This window comes from Dermacentor variabilis, chromosome 3 (assembly GCF_050947875.1).
Source record: "Dermacentor variabilis isolate Ectoservices chromosome 3, ASM5094787v1, whole genome shotgun sequence".
Taxonomy (NCBI): Eukaryota; Metazoa; Arthropoda; class Arachnida; order Ixodida; family Ixodidae; genus Dermacentor; species Dermacentor variabilis.
This window is the reverse complement of record NC_134570.1, coordinates 8,355,147-8,374,368: the sequence shown is the minus strand read 5'-3', so window position 1 is coordinate 8,374,368 and position 19,222 is coordinate 8,355,147. Positions and strand designations below refer to the sequence as shown.

The following is a 19,222-nucleotide window of genomic DNA, read 5'->3' as shown; positions in this document are numbered from 1 at the left end:
AACGACAGGTTGTACCGCAGAATTACGCCTATGGAATTAGATGGTTCACGTCCATAGAGAAGAGAAAGGCGAGAAACCAGTGGTAGCTTAGCCGGCCGAGTTATAAGCGTAGGTTATGAATGGAAGTACCCGGTCCCTATTCGTGTGATCGTCGGACACGTACATCGCCAGCTTGTCGGCAAGGGTTCGATTGAAACATTCCGTCATGCCGTTAGTTTGAGGATGGTAGGCTGAGGCGGTGCGAGGTACAATCTGACATTACTTTAAGAGGGCTTCGATGACGCTTGAGAGAAACACGTGACCACGTTCGCTTAGTAATTCACGTGATGGACCACGTCACAGAATGACGTGATGAAGGAGGAAGTAAGCAACGTCTTTCGCGGTGGCGGTTGGCAGCGCACATGTTTCAGCATGCCGTGTGAGGTGGCCAATGGCGAAATAACCTACCGGTTGCGGTCAGGAGTGTTCGGGAGGGGACCGAAAAAATTTACTCCAACGCGGTCAAACGGTAGGGCCGGGCAAGGCATTGGTTGTAGAGGACCGGCGGTGTCATGAAGAGGTGTCTTGCGGCGCTGACTCGTAATGCATGACCGAACATACTGGTGAACATAGCGATACATGCTGCGCCAGTAGTACCGCTGGCAAAAACGGGAGTGACTTTGGTCCAGTTCGATTACTTGGGTGATGGTCTGAGGGTTCTTGGCTACCAGCATGTGGGAAGGCATCGTCGTGCTAGCGTGGCCACATTGGGGGTCATCGTGGAAAACGCCGCAAATGTCCGAGCGTAGATGACGAGAAATAACAAGGAGCCGCCTGAGGCCGCTGTAAGTAATTGCGACGGTACAACAAGCCTTCGCGAACGGCAAAGTGTGGAGCTTGACGAAGGGTGCGTGAGGGCGAGTCAGACGAAGATCAAGATATATGGTCAAACAGCGAAGCAATCCAGGGATCTTTGCGCTGTTCTGTCGGCATGTCGCTGATGGTAAGGGATGACGAATCGCAGGTGGAAATTGTTGAGCAGACAGGTTCAGAAGGCAGTGGAAAATAGAAGAGGTTGTCAGCGTCCGAGTTTTTTCGTCCCGAGCGATAAATGACACGAATGTCATATTCTTGAAGGCGTAAAGCCCAGCGAGCGAGGCATACAGTGGGATCTTTCAACGACGATAGCCAATACAGGGCATGGTAGTCGGTGACAACGTCAAACTGACGACCGTAAAGGTAAGTAAGAAATTTAACGATTGCCCAAACAATGGCCAAGCATTCCTTTTCCGTTACGGAGTGATTTGACTCTGCCTTTGTTAGTGTACCGCTGGCATAAGCCACAACATACTCGTCAAAGCCACGCTTGCGTTGGGCGAGTACTGCACCAAGTCCGATACCACTAGCGTCCATGTGTTCTTCAGTAGGTGTGGTAGGATCAAAGTGACACAGTATTGGAGGGGATGAGAGAAGTTGGCGAAGCGTTGTAAATGATTCATCACACTCGCGATTCCAAGTCGAGAGGCCAGTGCTGCCGGCAAGAGGCTGCGTCAAGGGGGCGATAATGAACGCGAAATTGCGGATGAAACGCCGTAAATACGAGCACAAGCCGATGAAGCTACGGAGCTACTTAGATTACAAGACTTGGCGTAGTCGGCAACCACACAAAACTTCGCAGGGTCCGGTAAGGTGCCTTCTTTCGAGATTACGTGGCCTAAGATCGTAAGTTTACGGGCGCCAAAACGACATTTTTTCAAGTTTAGCTGTAATCCTGCGGCAGTGACACACTCGAGAACTTGTTCAAGGCGAGTGATGTGAGAGGAAAAATATGCAGAAGATACTACTATATTGTCACGTGGTAGTGACGGTTAAGAAGGCAGCAAAACTGTGATTAACGAAACGAGCGTTTTATTGGGCGAATTTGTGCCCTCAAAAACAGGCTACACTCAAAGAACAACGGTAGCGGCGAACACACTCGGCGATCTTCGAAAATCTGATCAGCGGGTCAAGCGCGTCGGCTTTTATACAGCAGTCGTCGAATGTTCCAGACTAATCGTTGGGAGCCACGTGCATTCCGCAAAGTTCTACACCATTCGCGTCAGGCGATGAAATCAGATAACACAAGGTACGGCGACAACAGACAGCGGACAGAAGCATCGATAACTTTCCAGAAACTTCGGATACATGCAGGCGCGTCCCGCGCTGTGCGATAACATTTGTTAGGCGGCGAAACGTGGTCGCCCGATAAAGATAAGTACACGTGTCAATACCTCCCTCTTAAAAAGCATCGACCCGATGCTGCAAACAAACGAAAGTAATAAAGAAAAGCAATCGTAGCAAAGAAAACAACAAAATAAGGAAGTTCGTCAGCGTCCGTAAAAGGGTTTAAGGCGCACCACGTGGACCACTTCAGATCGTGCGCGACGCCGCTGTGAATGCGAAATGCCGTCTGGCACGACCTCATAGTCCAGTGCGCCAACACGTAGAATGATCTTGTAGGGTCCGAAATAGCGACGCAATAGTTTCTCACTCAGTCCTCGTCGGTGTATCGGGGTCCATACCCAAACACGGTCGCCGGGCTGGTACTCGACGAAGCGTCGTCGGAGGTTATAGTGTCGGCTGTCGGTCCTCTGCTGGTTCTTGATCCGCAGGCGCGCGAGCTGTTGGGCTTCTTCGGCGTGCTGGAGATAGATAGCGACGTCAAGATTCTACTCGTCAGTGACGTGCGGCAGCATGGCGTCGAGCGTTGTCGTCGGGCTCCTGCCGTACACCAGCTTGAACGGCGTGTTCTGTGTTGTTTCATGCACCGGCGTGTTGTAAGCGAATGTTACGTACGGCAGGACGGCATCCCAGGTCTTGTGTTCGACGTCGACGTACATTGCTAGCATGTCGGCGAGGGTCTTATTCAGCCGCTCCGTAAGACCATTCGTCTGTGGGTGGTAGGCCATTGTCCTCCTGTGCCTTGTCTGACTGTACTGCAGAATGGCTTTGGTGAGCTCCGCTGTAAAGGCCGTTCCTCTGTCGGTAATGAGGACTTCTTGGGCGCCATGTCGCAGCAGGGTGTTTTCGACAAAGAATTTTGCCACTTCGGCAGCGCTTTAGTTTCAGAGAAGCGGGTGAGGTACTCAGTCGCCATGACGATCCACTTATTTCCGGTTATTGACGTCGGAAAGGGTCCCAACAAGTCCATCGGGATCTGCTGGAATGGTCTGCAAGGAGGCTAGATTGGCTACAGTAATACGCTGGCCTTGTCGGTGGTATCTTGCATCGCTGACAGTCTCGGCATGTTTTGACATAACGGGCGACGTCGGCGGTGAGGCGCGGCCAATTATACCTTTCCTGTATCCTCGATAGAGTCCGGGAAAGTCCGAGGTGTCCAGCGGTCGGATCGTCATGCAGAGCGTGCAATGCTTCTCGACGTAGTCGTGACGGGACAACAAGAAGGTAGTTGACGCGCACTGGTGAGAAGTTTTTCTTTACGAGTAGGTTGTTTTCAAGCGAGAACTAAGACTATCCTCGCTTAAATGCCCTAGGGACAACGTCGGTGTGCCCTTCCAAATACTCGACGAGGTTTTTCAACTCCAACATTCGTCGTGAGAACGAAGCGGCACAACCGGCGGCCCCTTCATTCCCGTTACCTGATCATTCTCCGGTGACAATCTCCTTAACCCAGGCCCTCGTCCGTCAAGAGATGTCGAACGTCGGCCTGCAATCGATTCGTTCCGTACGCTCGGAACCTTTGTCTCCATGCACGTCCCCACCCCACTCTTCTTACTCCTCTTATGGACAGCGCAACCCTTCCGAATGGCGAACCGTGGACGACAAGCCGATCTGTTTTAACTGCCGTGTTTGGATCGCACCGCTGGTACGATCTGTTGGGAACTCGGCGCTGACGCCCGTGGTTGTACCTGGGTCGCAAGCCCCAAGGGTAGCGTTGGCCTGGCGGCCTGGGGTACAACTGGAAGCATCCGAAGGTCCCGGCAAAGCATGAGTCGACTGGTAACAACGAAACAACTTGTTTATTTTAACATCGCAAAGAGTTGGCGGTCAGGTTTGACCGAAGTAGAGAGACGGGAGAGCACTTCACTCAACAGAAGAAATCGGAGCCCTCCTTTTGGCGTCCGGGGGCAGCTGTTTTTATACTCTCGCAGTTGAGGGCAAGAAGGAACCCCTCAAAAGACGAGCACGTGAATGTACAATGGGCTAATGGTGACGCACACTGTCGTAGCGCTGCCGTAGCACCATGTCGAGCACGATCTCGTAGCACCCTGTCGTAGCGCTGCCGTAGCACCATGTCGAGCACGATCTCGTAGCACCCTGTCGTAGCGCTGCCGGTCGGGCACAATGACTGTAATGAGAGGATGATCCCTGCTTTCGCATCGCCTGGTTCGGGCACAATGACTGGAATGAGAGGGTGATCCTTTGCGGTCGCATCGCCGCAGTCGCGCCTGGAAACACCTGCCGATGAGCGTTGCGGCGACGATGATCGGGCCAAAATGTCTGCCGCCCCGCCGCAGTCGCGCCGGCAAAACCACGTGTCGCAGGCGAAACGCAACAGACCGCCCCGCCGGGGGAAGGAGATCCCGATGGACAGGGGACTGCATCCGCTGTCCGGAGGGATGTCGCTCGATGATGCTCATAACCGAAGTCGGGCGTCCCTCGACGTTTCTTGAGCGCAGCGCACAGAGAAGGCCTCGTTCTCTCGTTCAGGTTCGCACGGGACACTGCAAAGTGACTTCGGGAGAGTTCACATTTTTGTTCTCGTTCCCGGCAAGCGTTAGAACTACGCTGAAACTCAACCGCTCAGTCAGCAAGCACGGCACAACCCTCACTAAGCCCTGCCAGGCTCTTTCCCCTTTTTATACCACTGCCTAGTTCCTTACAGTAGTCTAGCATCACTCAGAACGCGTCCACAAATTGAAAAATTGCACTAGAAAGCATATCATCACTTTGAAACACTAAACAAAAGCAATATGTTAAAAAAAATCCTGCCTCAGGAAGAAAAACATCAGTAACAAACAATTTTGAGGCTGATTCCTACGTTAGGGGCTTCGACTTAAGCCATCGGCGTTACCGTTGAGACTCCCCTTTTTGTAACGCACCTCAAAGGAATATTGTTGTAAAGCGAGGCTCCAGCGCAGGAGGCGGCCATTTTTGGGAGAGATGGTCTGCAGCCATTGGAGAGGGCAGTGATCCGTCTCAATGATAAACCTCGAGCCGGCTAGATAGCATGACAATTTCTGAACGGCCCACACGAGACACGCACACTCTTTCTCGGTGGCGCTATACGCCTGCTCACGACTGGACAGCTTACGACTAGCATACAGGACGGGGTGTTCTACTTCTCCATTTTCCCGTTGGCACAGTACAACGCCCATGCCTCGCTCACTAGCATCGCACTGAACAACGAACCCTTTTGTATAGTCTGGCGATCGTAGCACAGGCTGGTTTGTTAGGGCACTCTTTAGGGCGCTAAAAGCTCTTTCCTTTGTCTCGTCCCAGACGACTGTTTGAGGCTCTGTTTTTCTTAGAGCATCCGTCAGGGGAGCCGCGATATCAGAGTACCTAGGGATGTACCTCAGATAGTAGCCGGCGACACCCAAGAACGACCGAATATCGGTCTTGGTGCGCGGTTGCGGAAAGTCTCGCACAGCGGCCACTTTTATTTCAGAGGGGCGGCGACGACCCTGACCAATCACGTGACCGAGGTAGACAACCTCGGCCTGTGCTAACTGGCACTTAGGAGCCTTGACTGTCAAGCCCGCTTCGCGCAGGCGGGTTAGCACTGCCCGCAAGTGTGCCATATGCTCAGACCAGGATGCGGAGAATATCGCTACGTCGTCTAGATACGGTAAAGCGAATTCTTGCTGTCCCCGCAACACTTTATCCATGAGACTTGAAAAACAGTATGGCGCGTTCTTCAAACCAAAACTCAACACTTTAGGATGGAATGTTCCCATTGGTGAAATGAACGCCGCATACCTACTAGCCTCTTCTGTAAGTGGAACCTGCCAATAACCCCTGACAAGATCTAGGGTGGAAATAAACTGAGCGCTACTAACTTTCTCAAGGCGCTCCTCGATGTTAGGGATCGGATAAATTTGATCCTTAGTGATGGAATTAAGCCTGCGGTAGTCGACGCAAGGACGAGGTTCCTTGCCCGGTACCTCAACTAAAATCAAAGGGAAGGTATAATCACTCTCACCTGCCTCAATAACACCGAGCTGTAGCATTTTCTTTACCTCAGCCTCCATAATATCGCTCTGGCGGGGTGACACCCGATACGCCTTGGATCGTACTGGCTCTGTGGAGGTAAGTTCTATATCATGAGTAAGTACAGAAGTCCTACCAGGCCTCTCAGAGAACAGACCTTGAAACTCTTGTAATAGCTGGTGTAGTTCGGTTTTCTGCTCGGGCGACAGCGGTGCTTTACTGATAAGGTCACTAATGACTTGACCGGTGTCTTCCCTGTTCGTCACTGAGCCTAGTCCCGGAAGCTCGACCGGAAGCTCTTCAGGAACGTTTACCATCATGCACACCACTGCTTCCCTTTGTCTATAAGGTTTGAGCAGATTACAGTGGTAAACTTGCTGTGCTTTCCGCTTTCCTGGCAGACTTACCACGTAGTTAACGTCCGACAGTTTCTGAACAATTCGTGCTGGGCCCTCCCACTGCACGTCTAGTTTGTTGTTTAGCGATGTGCGCAATATCATGACCTCATCGCCAACCTCAAAACGACGGGCCCTGGCTGTCCGATCATAATAAACCTTGGCCCTCTGCTGGGCCTTTGTCATTGCTTCACCTGACAACTCCTGTGCCCTTCTTAAGCGTTCGAGGAGCTTAAGCACGTACTCCACCACGACTGGGTCGTCGCCCCTACCTTCCCACGATTCTCGAAGCATGCGAAGCGGAGATCGAAGCGAGCGACCGTACACCAGTTCAGCTGGCGAAAACCCCGTAGCCGCATGCGGCGCGGTCCTTAAAGCAAACATCACCCCAGGCAGACACAGCTCCCAGTCAGTTCGATGTTCAAAACACAACGCTCTCAACACGCGCTTCATGACGGAGTGGAGCTTCTCAACGGAATTCGACTGTGGGTGGTACACTGAGCTGTGTAACAGCTTTACCCCACACCTTTCGAGAAAAGTTGTCGTCAAAGCGCTAGTAAACACTGTGCCCTGATCTGATTGGATTTCCGCAGGGAAACCAACTCGCGCAAATATGGACAGTAGTGCATTAACTATCTCAACTGAGCTGAGTTCTTTAAGCGGCACTGCTTCAGGGAACTTTGTCGCTGGGCAGATCACAGTCAAAATGTGTCTGTACCCCGTGGCTGTTACCGGCAGAGGTCCCACAGTATCAATAACGAGCCGTCTAAAAGGCTCCGTAATGATAGGTACCAATTTCAACGGCGCCCTCGATTTGTCCCCTGGTTTGCCCACCCGCTGACAAGTGTCACATGTCCTCACGAAATGGTCTGCGTCCCGAAAACACCCTGGCCAATAGTACTCTTGCAAGAGACGGTCCTTAGTTTTCTTAACTCCTAGGTGTCCGGACCACGAACCCCCGTGTGACAAGCGCAACAGATCCTGACGATAGCATTGAGGCACGACCAGCTGATCGAACTCCACTCCTCTGCGGTCTAGATACTTCCGGTACAGGACTCCACCTCTTTCCACAAAACGCGCATTTTTCCTGGCGATACCTTCTTTGACATTGCAGCGCACGTTTTCCAGGCTGCCATCCTTTTTTTGCTCGGCTATCAAAGCCGTCCGGCTGACTTTTAGCAACCTATCAAGTCCGTCTGACGTAGGCGCGATGAGCAAATCAGTAGATAGCTCTTCTAACTTTCCCGCGTCGGGCGTTTCCTCTCCAGTATCTGGCGCCTTTAACGTTACAGACTCAAGTTTATTCAGTTCGGGCGTGCTCGGAATATCAGCTTGCTGCGCCTCTGACCCTTTTTCGTTGTTTGATAACGTCGGCCCCGCAACTACCGCCTTTGCAGCGAGCTCCCGAACCTTCGATCTGGTTAAGGCCTGAACACTAGCTTCACCAAACAAAAGCCCCTTCTCGCGCAGGAGGTGATCGGACCTGTTTGAAAATAGGTACGGGTACTGGGGGGGCAGCATAGATGACACTGCCGCCTCCGTCTCAAGCGCTCCGAAAGGTCCTTCAATAAGCACTTTTGCTACCGGCAGACACACGCTATGAGCTTCCACGGCTTGCTTGATCCATGCGCACTCGCCCGTGAACATATGGGGTTCTACGTAAGACGGGTGAACTACATCCATCGTAGCTGCGGAATCGCGAAGCACTCGGCACTCTTTCCCGTTCACGAGGAGGTCTCGCATGTAAGGCTCGAGAAGCTTCATGTTCTCGTCAGTGCTGCCTATTGAAAAAAACACAACTTTTGGTGTTGTTTCCGGACACTGCGCCGAAAAGTGACCCGGCTTCTGGCACGTATAACAAACGCCCGCTCGCCTCATCTCGAACCGCTTTCTGCGTTTGGCTGCCGCCGTCTCTTTACGTTTGGTCGGACTGCTTTCACTCGCATCCTCACTACGCGTGTCCCCCTTTAATCTCATGGGCGTGAACTTCGGCCTCTCAAACTTCAAGCCAAATTCACCCTTTTGACCGTCCTTAGCTCCGCGAGCCCGACGCGTCACAAACTCCTCGGCTAGCTCAGCGGCTTTAGCCACCGTACAAACGTCTGGCCTATCCAAGACCCAGTATCGCACGTTCTCCGGTAACCGACTATAAAACTGTTCTAGCCCGAAACACTGCAGAACTTTATCGTGGTCACCAAACGCTTTCTCTTCTTTGAGCCACTCCTGCATGTTCGACATAAGCCTATACGCAAACTCTGTATATGACTCACTTCTGCCTTTCTCATTTTCCCGAAACTTCCGACGGAACGCCTCCGCAGACAGCCGGTACTTTTTTAGCAGACTCGATTTTACTTTGTCGAAATCCTCTGCTTCCTCTCTATCCAAGCGAGCGACTACGTCGGCCGCCTCGCCGGGTAACAAAGTGAGCAAGCGCTGTGGCCACGTTTCCCGAGAGAACCCCTGCTTCTCGCACGTTCGCTCAATGTTAACCAGGAACAAACCAATGTTCTCTCCAAGCTTAAACGGCCGCATCAGGTCAGTCATTTTGAACAATACTCGTTCTCCTGCACCGTGTGCCTGACTTCCATTACGAGCGCGTTCCATCTCTACCTCGAGACGCTTCATTTCCAAAGCGTGTTCGCGCTCTTCTTTTTTCTCTTGTTGCTCTCGCTCTTTCTGTTCTTTACGTTCACGCTCTTCTTTTTCTTTCTGTTCTTTAAGTTCACGCTCTTCTTTTTCTTTCTGTTCTTTAAGTTCGCGCTCCTGTCTCTCTTTTTGCTCTTTAAGTTCGCGCTCCTGTTTCTCTTTTTGCTCTTTAAGTTCGCGCTCCTGTCTTTTTGACCTCTCCTCAATAGTCTCAAGGCATTCCGACAGCTCGTCATCCTCAGCCTCTAACTCAAGAATAGCCTTTAGCAGTTCAGGTTTTCTTAGTTTGTCTGAGACATCCAGACCCAACTCTCTTGCAAGCTCCAACAATTTCGGTTTGCGCAACGACTTCAAATCCATGGCTGCTCTGAATGCTGCTTTCTCTACTGCTTACTATTGTCTTGCCGCAAACTAACCCGGCAGCAACGACAACCACAATTACCAGCTCTGTTTCTGACACTAACAAAAAGCCTGGCAAAGCTCAGAAGAAGAAAGTCCCGCACTCACCAAACCTCGCAGCCAAGAGTCCAGCGCAGTCGTTCCGCTGCAGGCAACCAGTCATCACACAGGGCTCGTTGCACTGCTCCCGGATCGTCGATGAGCTGCTCAGCATACAGTCAACTGCATCTCTTCGCTGCTGGCCTCCGTTGTCGCGATCTCACCGCTGGCAGACAGTTGTTTGGAGTCGGAGGCGATCTCACCGCTGCCAACCAGATGTTTGGGATCGCACCGCTGGTACGATCTGTTGGGAACTCGGCGCTGACGCCCGTGGTTGTACCTGGGTCGCAAGCCCCAAGGGTAGCGTTGGCCTGGCGGCCTGGGGTACAACTGGAAGCATCCGAAGGTCCCGGCAAAGCATGAGTCGACTGGTAACAACGAAACAACTTGTTTATTTTAACATCGCAAAGAGTTGGCGGTCAGGTTTGACCGAAGTAGAGAGACGGGAGAGCACTTCACTCAACAGAAGAAATCGGAGCCCTCCTTTTGGCGTCCGGGGGCAGCTGTTTTTATACTCTCGCAGTTGAGGGCAAGAAGGAACCCCTCAAAAGACGAGCACGTGAATGTACAATGGGCTAATGGTGACGCACACTGTCGTAGCGCTGCCGTAGCACCATGTCGAGCACGATCTCGTAGCACCCTGTCGTAGCGCTGCCGTAGCACCATGTCGAGCACGATCTCGTAGCACCCTGTCGTAGCGCTGCCGGTCGGGCACAATGACTGTAATGAGAGGATGATCCCTGCTTTCGCATCGCCTGGTTCGGGCACAATGACTGGAATGAGAGGGTGATCCTTTGCGGTCGCATCGCCGCAGTCGCGCCTGGAAACACCTGCCGATGAGCGTTGCGGCGACGATGATCGGGCCAAAATGTCTGCCGCCCCGCCGCAGTCGCGCCGGCAAAACCACGTGTCGCAGGCGAAACGCAACAGCCGGCGCATTGGACATGTCACTCGCCAGTACCGCAACCGCTGGACTTCTCCGACGCGCTATTATCCTGATTACCCCCCTCACCCCTCTAACGCATCCTTTTCCTTCGCCCCTTCTATACCCGCTCCATCATCTGACCCGACGACACCTTTGACACGACCCCGCTACTCCCGCTCGCCTTCTCCCTCCCGCCGCCAATCTCGCTCGCCCCCGTCACACCGTGCTCCTTCTCCGACCTACTCGCCGCAGCCCCGACCGGAAAACTAGACAGTGCAGCTTCTGGAGGTGAAGCTGCATTGACGACATTGGCACGAAATTCTCGCTTCACCTTACCCACGAACAAGAATCTTTTGGACCTTCTCGTTGACAATGTTCCTGTGTGCGCGTTGATTGACACCGGGGCGCATGTGTCCATTACGAGTGCTGCTCTTCGCCGTCGGCTCAAGAAAGTTCTGACGCCTGCCCTGAACCGAGTTGCACAATGCACAAGTCGCCGACGGAGGGACTGTCGCTATTGTTGGCATGTGTTCTGCCCGACTCACCATTGCTGAGAGACACACCGTCGTTCTATTCACCGTCATCGAGCATTGCCCTCACAAACTCATTCTCGGTCTGGATTTTCTTGCCAATAATTCTGCCCTCATTGACTGTTCGGCCGGCTCACTTCGCCTTGACTTGCCTCTTCTTGCCGACCCTATAGACCCGCCTCCGAGCCATCTGAGCTGCATGGATTTTATTCGCCTACCGTCGAATTGTCCTCACCAGCTGTACCTGATGGCAATTACTTGGCCGCACCAATTCCGGCCGTTATGCTTAAACATGGTGTTACCGTGCCGCACACTGTGCTGAAAATTACTGGCAACCGCACCTGCCTTCCACTTGTCAATTTCGCGCTGACCGCGCAAGTTCTGCCTCAGGGGATCTCCTTGGCTATAATTAGCGCTTTGCAGGATGATGAGGTCGAGCCATTCACAGCGGAAGATCGTTACAGCTCAGCCCATACCGTGACGTCATCGCACGGTACTGACGTCTACATTAAGAAGATGGTTTCCCCTGACCTTACACCTGCTCAAGCTGAAGCTCTTTGCCGCGTTCTTGAAGGCGATCGCGACATTTTTTACTTTGACAATAGACCCTTAGGTCAAACGTCCTTCGTGACCCATCGCATAAATACTGGCGTTGCGAACCCTATTCACTGACGTCCATATTGTGTTTCTGCGTCGGAACGAGCTGTTATCCAACATGAAGTGAAAAGGATGCTTGCAAAGGACATTATCGAGCCTTCCTGTATTCCCTGGGCATCTCCCGTCGTACTTGTCAAAAAGAAGGATGGAATGTGGCGCTTTTGTGTAGATTATCGCCACCTGAACAAAATCACAAAAAAGGACGTGTACCCTTTGCCGCGTATTGATGACGCTCTAGACTGCCTGTACGGTGCCACCTATTTTTCTTCTATCGACTTACGGTCCGGCTACTGTCAGATATCCGCCGATGACAAGGACCGAGAGAAGACTGCATTTGTTACCCCTGACGGCCTTTATCAGTTCAAGGTGATGACTTTCGGTCTCTGTAACGCGCCCGCCACCTTCGAACGAATGATGGACTCTTTGCTTCAGGGGTTGAAGTGGTCCACCTGTTTGTGCTATCTGGACGACGTCATCATTTATTCGCCCACATTCGACACGCATCTAGACCGTCTTTCGGCGATTCTTGACGTGTTCCGCCGCGCCGGTCTCCAGTTGAACTCATCAAAATGTCATTTCGCTTGCCGCCAAATCACCGTCCTTGGACACCTCGTAGACGCCAGAGGCGTGCGACCCGATCGGGACAAAATTCGGGCCATTACGAATTTTCCTGTTCCGAAGTCTACCAAGGACGTTCGTAGTTTCGTAGGGCCGTGCTCTTACCTCCGACACTTTGTGTTTGCGACCATCGCACGTCCCCTTACCGACCTCTTGAAGAAAGACGCCTCTTTTTCTTGGGGTCCTGACCATGCCGCATCTTTTTCGCAGCTGACCACTCTGCTTACCACGCCTCCAATTTTGGCCCACTTTGACCCGTCTACCTCAACGGAAGTTCGAACTGATACCAGTGGTCACGGCATAGGAGCAGTGTTAGCACAGCGCCAGCGTGGACATGATCGCGTTATAGCCTATGCCAGCCGACTTCTATCACCCGCCGAGCGCAATTATTCAATCACAGAGCGCGAGTGCCTCGCTCTTGTGTGGGCTGTTGCGAAATTTCGTCCATACTTGTACGGACGCCCCTTCTGTGTCATCATTGATCACCACGCTCTCTGCTGGCTATCCTCGCTCAAGGGCCCCACGGGACGACTACCTCGCTGAGCGTTAAGCCTGCAAGAATATACCTTCTCCGTGGTTAATAAGACGGGACGGTTGCACCAGGAAGCCGATTGTTTGTCCCGCTACCCCGTCGACGAACCGGCTGATGCGGACGCCATCGCTTGCGTTTTCTCTGTGCCCCAGTTGCTTGAAATCGGCAACGAGGAATGGCGCGATCCTTCATTACGAGCCCTCATCGACAGTCTGGAGTCATCTCCTGGCGACGCCTCTCTCCGGATGTTTCTCCTTAAGGAGGGAGCATTATACCACCGTAATTTTGATCCACACGGCCTTGACCTTCTGCTCGTCAATCCATCGCACCTGCGTTCGACTGTCCTCCAGCAACTTCACGATGCTCCCTTGGCAGGACACTTGGGCGTCTCGCGCACATACGACCGTGTACGCCGTCGATTCTTTTGGCCGGGTCTCGCCCGCTCCGTGCGGCGCTACGTTGCCGCTTGTGAGCCCTGTCAGCGCCGGAAAAAGCCCTCCACACCTCCAGCTGGATGTCTCCAGCCCATCGACATCCCACCCGAACCATTTTTCCGTGTTGGTCTAGACCTTCTAGGACCATTTCCTCTCTCGGGCTCCGGAAATAAATGGGTCGCCGTCGCTACCGATTATGCTACGCGGTACGCAATCGCCAGAGCCCTCCCGACAAGTTGCGCTACTGACGTTGCTGACTTTCTGCTCTATGACATCATTTTAGCGCACGATGCTCCGCGCCAATTACTCACTGACCATGGCCGCAGCTTTCTGTCGGCAGTCGTCGAGGACATCCTCCGCTCGTGCTCGACAAAGCACAAGTTCAGCACGTCCTACCACCCACAGACCAACGGCCTCACGGAGCGCCTCAACGGGACGATCACCGACATGCTTTCGAAGTACGTTGCGACCGACCACCACGACTGGGATCTTCACTTACCATATGTGACGTTCGTGTATAATTCATCGCGTCACGACACCGCCGGCTATTCACCATTCTATGTCATATATGGCCGAGAACCCGTGTTGCCCTTGGACACTTTGCTGCCCTCGGCCACACGTTGCCCCACTGAATACGCCCGCGACGCGATCGCACACGCCGACCACGCGCCAGCTCGCCCGCAGCCGTCTCGAGGCCTCACAGGAGCATCAGAGATGCCTCTATGATTGCCACCATCGTGACGTGCACTTTTCTCCGGGTTCTCTGGTGCTTCTCTGGTCACCCGTTCGACGTGTGGGCCTTTCCGAAAAGCTGCTGTCGCGCTACACTGCACTGAGGACAACGAAGACGACGTGCGTGCCGGCTTGATACAGCGTCGCCATTTTGGCCTCCGTGAGCTTCCCTGTAAATAAATTGTAAATAGTATTCGGCTTCAGCTTCACGTAACAATATTACGGTGTGGACGGCCCGAGCCGGGTCCGATGCCTGGACGGAGGAAGCCTTGCGGCGGGTGGCAACGACCGTGCACGAGTACGCAAAGTCGTGTGGACTGAGCTGCGCTCCCCAGAAATCAGAGCTGCTCATGATCATAACCGGGAAAATTCAAGAAGGAGCTGCCGCCGAACGTGATCATCACCATCGACGGAACGACCATCAAGCCAACAGAGAGATTAGGATTCTCGGCCTACTACTTCGCAGCGACGGGAAGGCACACGCCGCCGTCACAAAGATCAAGACCACAACCGAACAGATACTTAGTATGATTCGGAGGGTATATATCAGAAACCGAGGCCTTAAAGAGGACGATGCCATGCCCCTGGCACGCGCGTTCGTCGTGTCGCGGGTTACCTACTCCGCCCCGTATCTCCAGCTGACGAAGAGGGACATCCTAAACAGGATGCTTCGTAAGGCAACCAAGCAACCACTGGGGATGCCCATATACTCGTCCACGCAATGACAATGACGCCAGGCTAGACATGGGCGCCCACAACACGGTGAAGGGGCTCATCGAAACCCACCTCTCTTATCAGAGAATCCGGCTCAGTCACACGGAACATGGACGAGCCGTCCTACGCAAGATATGATGGCAGATTGAACCAGTACTCATCAAGGCGGCCCTTCCAGAAGACTGGAAGACGACCATTCAGACCAAACCCTTTCCCCAAAGGAGGAGGAAAAACTTTATTTGCTCTAATTGGTCAGAAATTAGCGGTGGCAGATGTGGTCGGCCGTCTTCACGGTCTTCTTCCCCATCTGCGCAGGATCGACGCCCCTATTCCAGGGCACCACTGAGGGTGGCTACTTGGTGAGCGTGCTTTACTAGTCCATGCTGGACTTTCGGATCGCTGCTGGAGAGCACCCTCTCCCGCTGCTCCGCACTCGGGTCGTTTATTTGAAGGAATTGTTGATTGGTGAACGCATCCCCATCTAATGTGATATAAGGTGGGCTTGGCGCCACACCAGGACCATATGTCTCTATACTGGGTGGGAAACATCTTGCTTAGCGTGTTTATATTTGGGTATGTTCCTGTTTGCAGCCTTCCCCGGAACATGACGCCAGGCATGGACTACGAGAGACGCACAGCGCAGGCCAAAGTCAGAGCCCGGAAACTGGAAGAGAACCCCAAGGTCCTCTACGCGGACGCCTCGCTCCGAAAACACAGTGACCGTGCAGCGGTGGTGGTTACGTCAAAAGATAGGCTGATCGTCAACGCGTCCCTAAAGACAACAGCTCCCGCAGTTGCCGAAGCAGCGGCCATGGCCCTCGCACTCGCACAGCCGAGCGTGGACACTGCGGTCACCGACTCAAAGACAGCCTACAGAAGCTTCCGAAGGGGGGTAATCTCCTCTGCGGCCCGAGCCATTCTATCCAAGCGCAAGCCTCCGGGAAGAGCCATAGAGCTCGTGTGGGTCCCAGCTCACTCGCAAGTAGCAGGCAACACCATCGCCGACTACCATGCTCGAGAAATGTAACTAAGTCAATCCGGGCCGAGCACGAGCCGGAAGAGCCGCCGCACCCTGTTACCAGCTTTTGGGACATCACCCGGATGTACCGAGAGGAAAGGTGCAGATGGCCAGAACCGCACCCCAAACTCACCAGGCAACAACAGATGATCCTGCGTCGAGCGCAGGCGGGATCGCTTGCGCATCCCGTACTGATGAACCGCATGTACCCTACGGAACACGATATGTTCTGTCCTTTTCGCAAAAGATAAAAGGGCACCCTGCCGCACGTCTTTGCAGAGTCCACAGAACTCAAGACCCCCCCCTCCTCCCCTTCACACCAACACCCCCAATCCCCAACCCCTTGAGCGATGGGAGACCTTGTTATCCAGCCCCCCCCCCCCTACCGATTGAGCTCGCATTGACAGACAGGGGCCAGGAGCTGATGGGAACATATGGGTCCCGTAACTAAGGAACCACCCCGTCTGGTGCCTGCGCGCACCACCGATTTATTTCGGGCCCAATAAATGTTGATTCATCATCATCATCTTTCATTCTCTGGGAATAGGCTATCCATTCTTTTAGAAATAATTTTTTATTGGCTAGCTCCATCTCTTTCAAAAATATAATCAACTTTGTCCTGTGTGTATATTTAAATATATTGTATATGTGCATGGTGTTTACAGTGGAAATTTAAAGCAATGTTGAAGTGGGAAAATAGGGATGACGCAGCCGCCGCTGGTGCTTCTAATGCGCGTGTCCACCTATTGTTAGAATTTGCAAAAATAAAGCGAAAGTGAAGCTTTAGCTCGGGTGCTCCTATCTAAACACACGTAAATGGAGAATTCGTTTTTCTCGGCAACCACTGCAACAAATTTGACGAAGTTTGTTGCATTTAAGAAATAAGCTTAAGATCTAGTGACTGTGGGTTTCCAATTTCTTTTATTGAAAAATTGGCGACAAATCAGAAATTTTCAGAAGACGAAACTATCAAGTTTACAACTCTCTAACTCACCAAGGAAAAACGATATCACAAATCTGTGAATTGCATCTGATGCTACATCTAAAGGGGACCACATTGATATGTTACAAATGAATCTGAAAAAAATTCAGTAGTATGGAAATGCAGCTTTTGCAGAACCGTCGTACACAACGTAGGACATTAACGTAATATATAAATTGACATATCGAATTTCTCCGCTTTGAATGATCTAATGGATGCTGTTTACAGAACCGCGATGTTTTTGATACAGAGCTATTAATTTATAAACTTCGTGCGTCTATTCTTTCCAAACTTCAAACTTTTGAAAATCTTTTCACAATATTCAGGCCGTAAGTCGAAATTCCACTTCCAGCAGTCACTATAATTTAACTTTCTCAAATGCAATAAATTTCATTAAAATCGGTCCAGGGGTTATCTCAGAAAAGCGTTTTTGCGTTTTACATGTATTTGAATAGGCCGCGTCGGAGTTGAGCCCGAGTGAAAGCTTTCTCTTAATGGTTATTGCAGGTTTTGATAATGGGCGCTGTTTCGCATTACTTTATTTTCCACCTTATCTAACCCATATCGCGGGTATATTGTTCCGAGGATCTGCCACCGTCGCGGGGAGCCGTCACTCGAGGAAATAATGAAGCAAAAGGAGAAGTTAAACGCAACTGGCGTTTTGTCAGGCCGCAACTCGTTACTCGTGCAGACAGACCAGCTGACTACGAACGGAATCCCTTTGCTGGTCCCTAGATCAGTCTAAACAAAGAAGGTTGAACTAACGAAGCACTACAGCAATGCGCGTGACCGTTGAATAGGTGGTGACAACTGAACGCGTCTTGAGTTAATCACGCGGACACCGAATATATGATAAAACGGGCCTTCACACCCCAGGAGATGCCAATTACTACCGCCATTCAAAAGGAGTGAAAAAGGCAGCAAAATGTTCGCCGCCAAATAGCTGTCAAGTCTCAACATTTATTTGGCGGCGCTTTAGGAATTTGTGAGAGGAGTGGTGGCGTGGGCGGGGAGGGAGGTATTCCATAAAATTTCGGGGGGGAAGAGGGGCAGGGCCTGCCCCACCCCCTCCCTGGGTGCCCTTAAGTGCCTGGCTCGTGCACTTAAGTGCACGTTGCAGAACTCCTGGAGGTTAAAATTAATCCGTACTGCTATACCGAGGCGCGCCTGACATCAAATTGTGGTTTCAACACGTAGAAGACCACAGTTCAATTAAATTTAACATTTGTGCTACGATGCGATGCGCCGCGCGAGGCAGTGCTAACCATCCCTCAGGCTACGAACGATGACCGACAACGCCTCAAGCAAACACGTCTCTTTGTGTGCTCCTTGACTATACGTGGACAAACACAAGCGGTGCACGCAAGGGGATTATCGCGTTAACACTCTCGCATATGTTTATTTATTTTCACACTGCACAGTTACATTTCGGACACCTATGGATGGAGATCTTGCAAGACGTCATTACCTCAGTGATATTGGTGAGTGCAAACGATGGCATGGAAGAGGGCCAGTCGCCCATGCTTTCCTTGACGACGAGCGGTACCAGGTTTTCCACGTACTGTTCGAGCAACGCCTGGGTGTCGACGCCGTCCACCCGTGCCACGCCCCGCAGATCTTCGCACACCTGCGCCATTGAACGACTATGATTCGTCGCGTCAACATGCGAAAGCAACAGCCTGCGGCTTGCGTCGTGCAAGCCGTGCTTTTGGAGCGCAGCTCTGAGGTGCTCGTTCCTGCGCTTCGCGTCGGCGTCAACCCTCGGCGTCCTCACGCGGAGCACAGCGAATGATGAAAGCGCGGAGCGCAGCGGGGGAGGAAAGACAGCATTCTGCGTGCTTTTCGTGAAAAAAATTGACGAAATGGGTGGTCTGAAATTCCAGAACTTAGTATGCATGAACTGCGACAATTTTTTAAGCTTGTTAGAACTTTACTTGGATTCGACTGCCATTAGTCACAATGGCTGTTATTAATATCAACGCACAGGAATCTGCATTGGTTCATCAATAGCCCCAATATTATGTGATATTTTTAGCGTCCTTTGACAACCTTGTTAATGCACAAATAACTGGGAAATCAATCATTCGTGTATTTAGGTATGTCGACGACTATCTGATTGTCTTTAACAATTCATCAGTTCTGTGTCTTGACGATATTGTAGAAGATTCTTTAAAATTTGCACCAAATTTTTCCAGGGGCTCAGGTTTACTTTTAAACTGCCTAATGACAATGTATTCAGTTTCTAGATCTTAAAATTTTATTTTGCTCAGATGACCACGTACGCTGGAGATACAACCCAAGATCAAAGAAAATCTTTTGCCTTTCGATAGCGCCCATTCGAAAATGATA

At 51.9% G+C, this 19,222-nt stretch overlaps 1 protein-coding gene across 1 annotated transcript in view; it reads right to left on the bottom strand.

Annotated features, from left to right (window-relative positions):
* The window catches only part of LOC142573903 (uncharacterized), a 244,863-nt gene that overhangs the window by 79,918 nt on the left and 145,723 nt on the right, over positions 1 to 19,222 (bottom strand). The window contains exon 6 of the mRNA XM_075683112.1: positions 18,342 to 18,500. Within this exon, the coding sequence (XP_075539227.1) occupies positions 18,342 to 18,500 (159 nt within the window). The remainder of the gene's footprint in view (positions 1 to 18,341; positions 18,501 to 19,222) is intronic.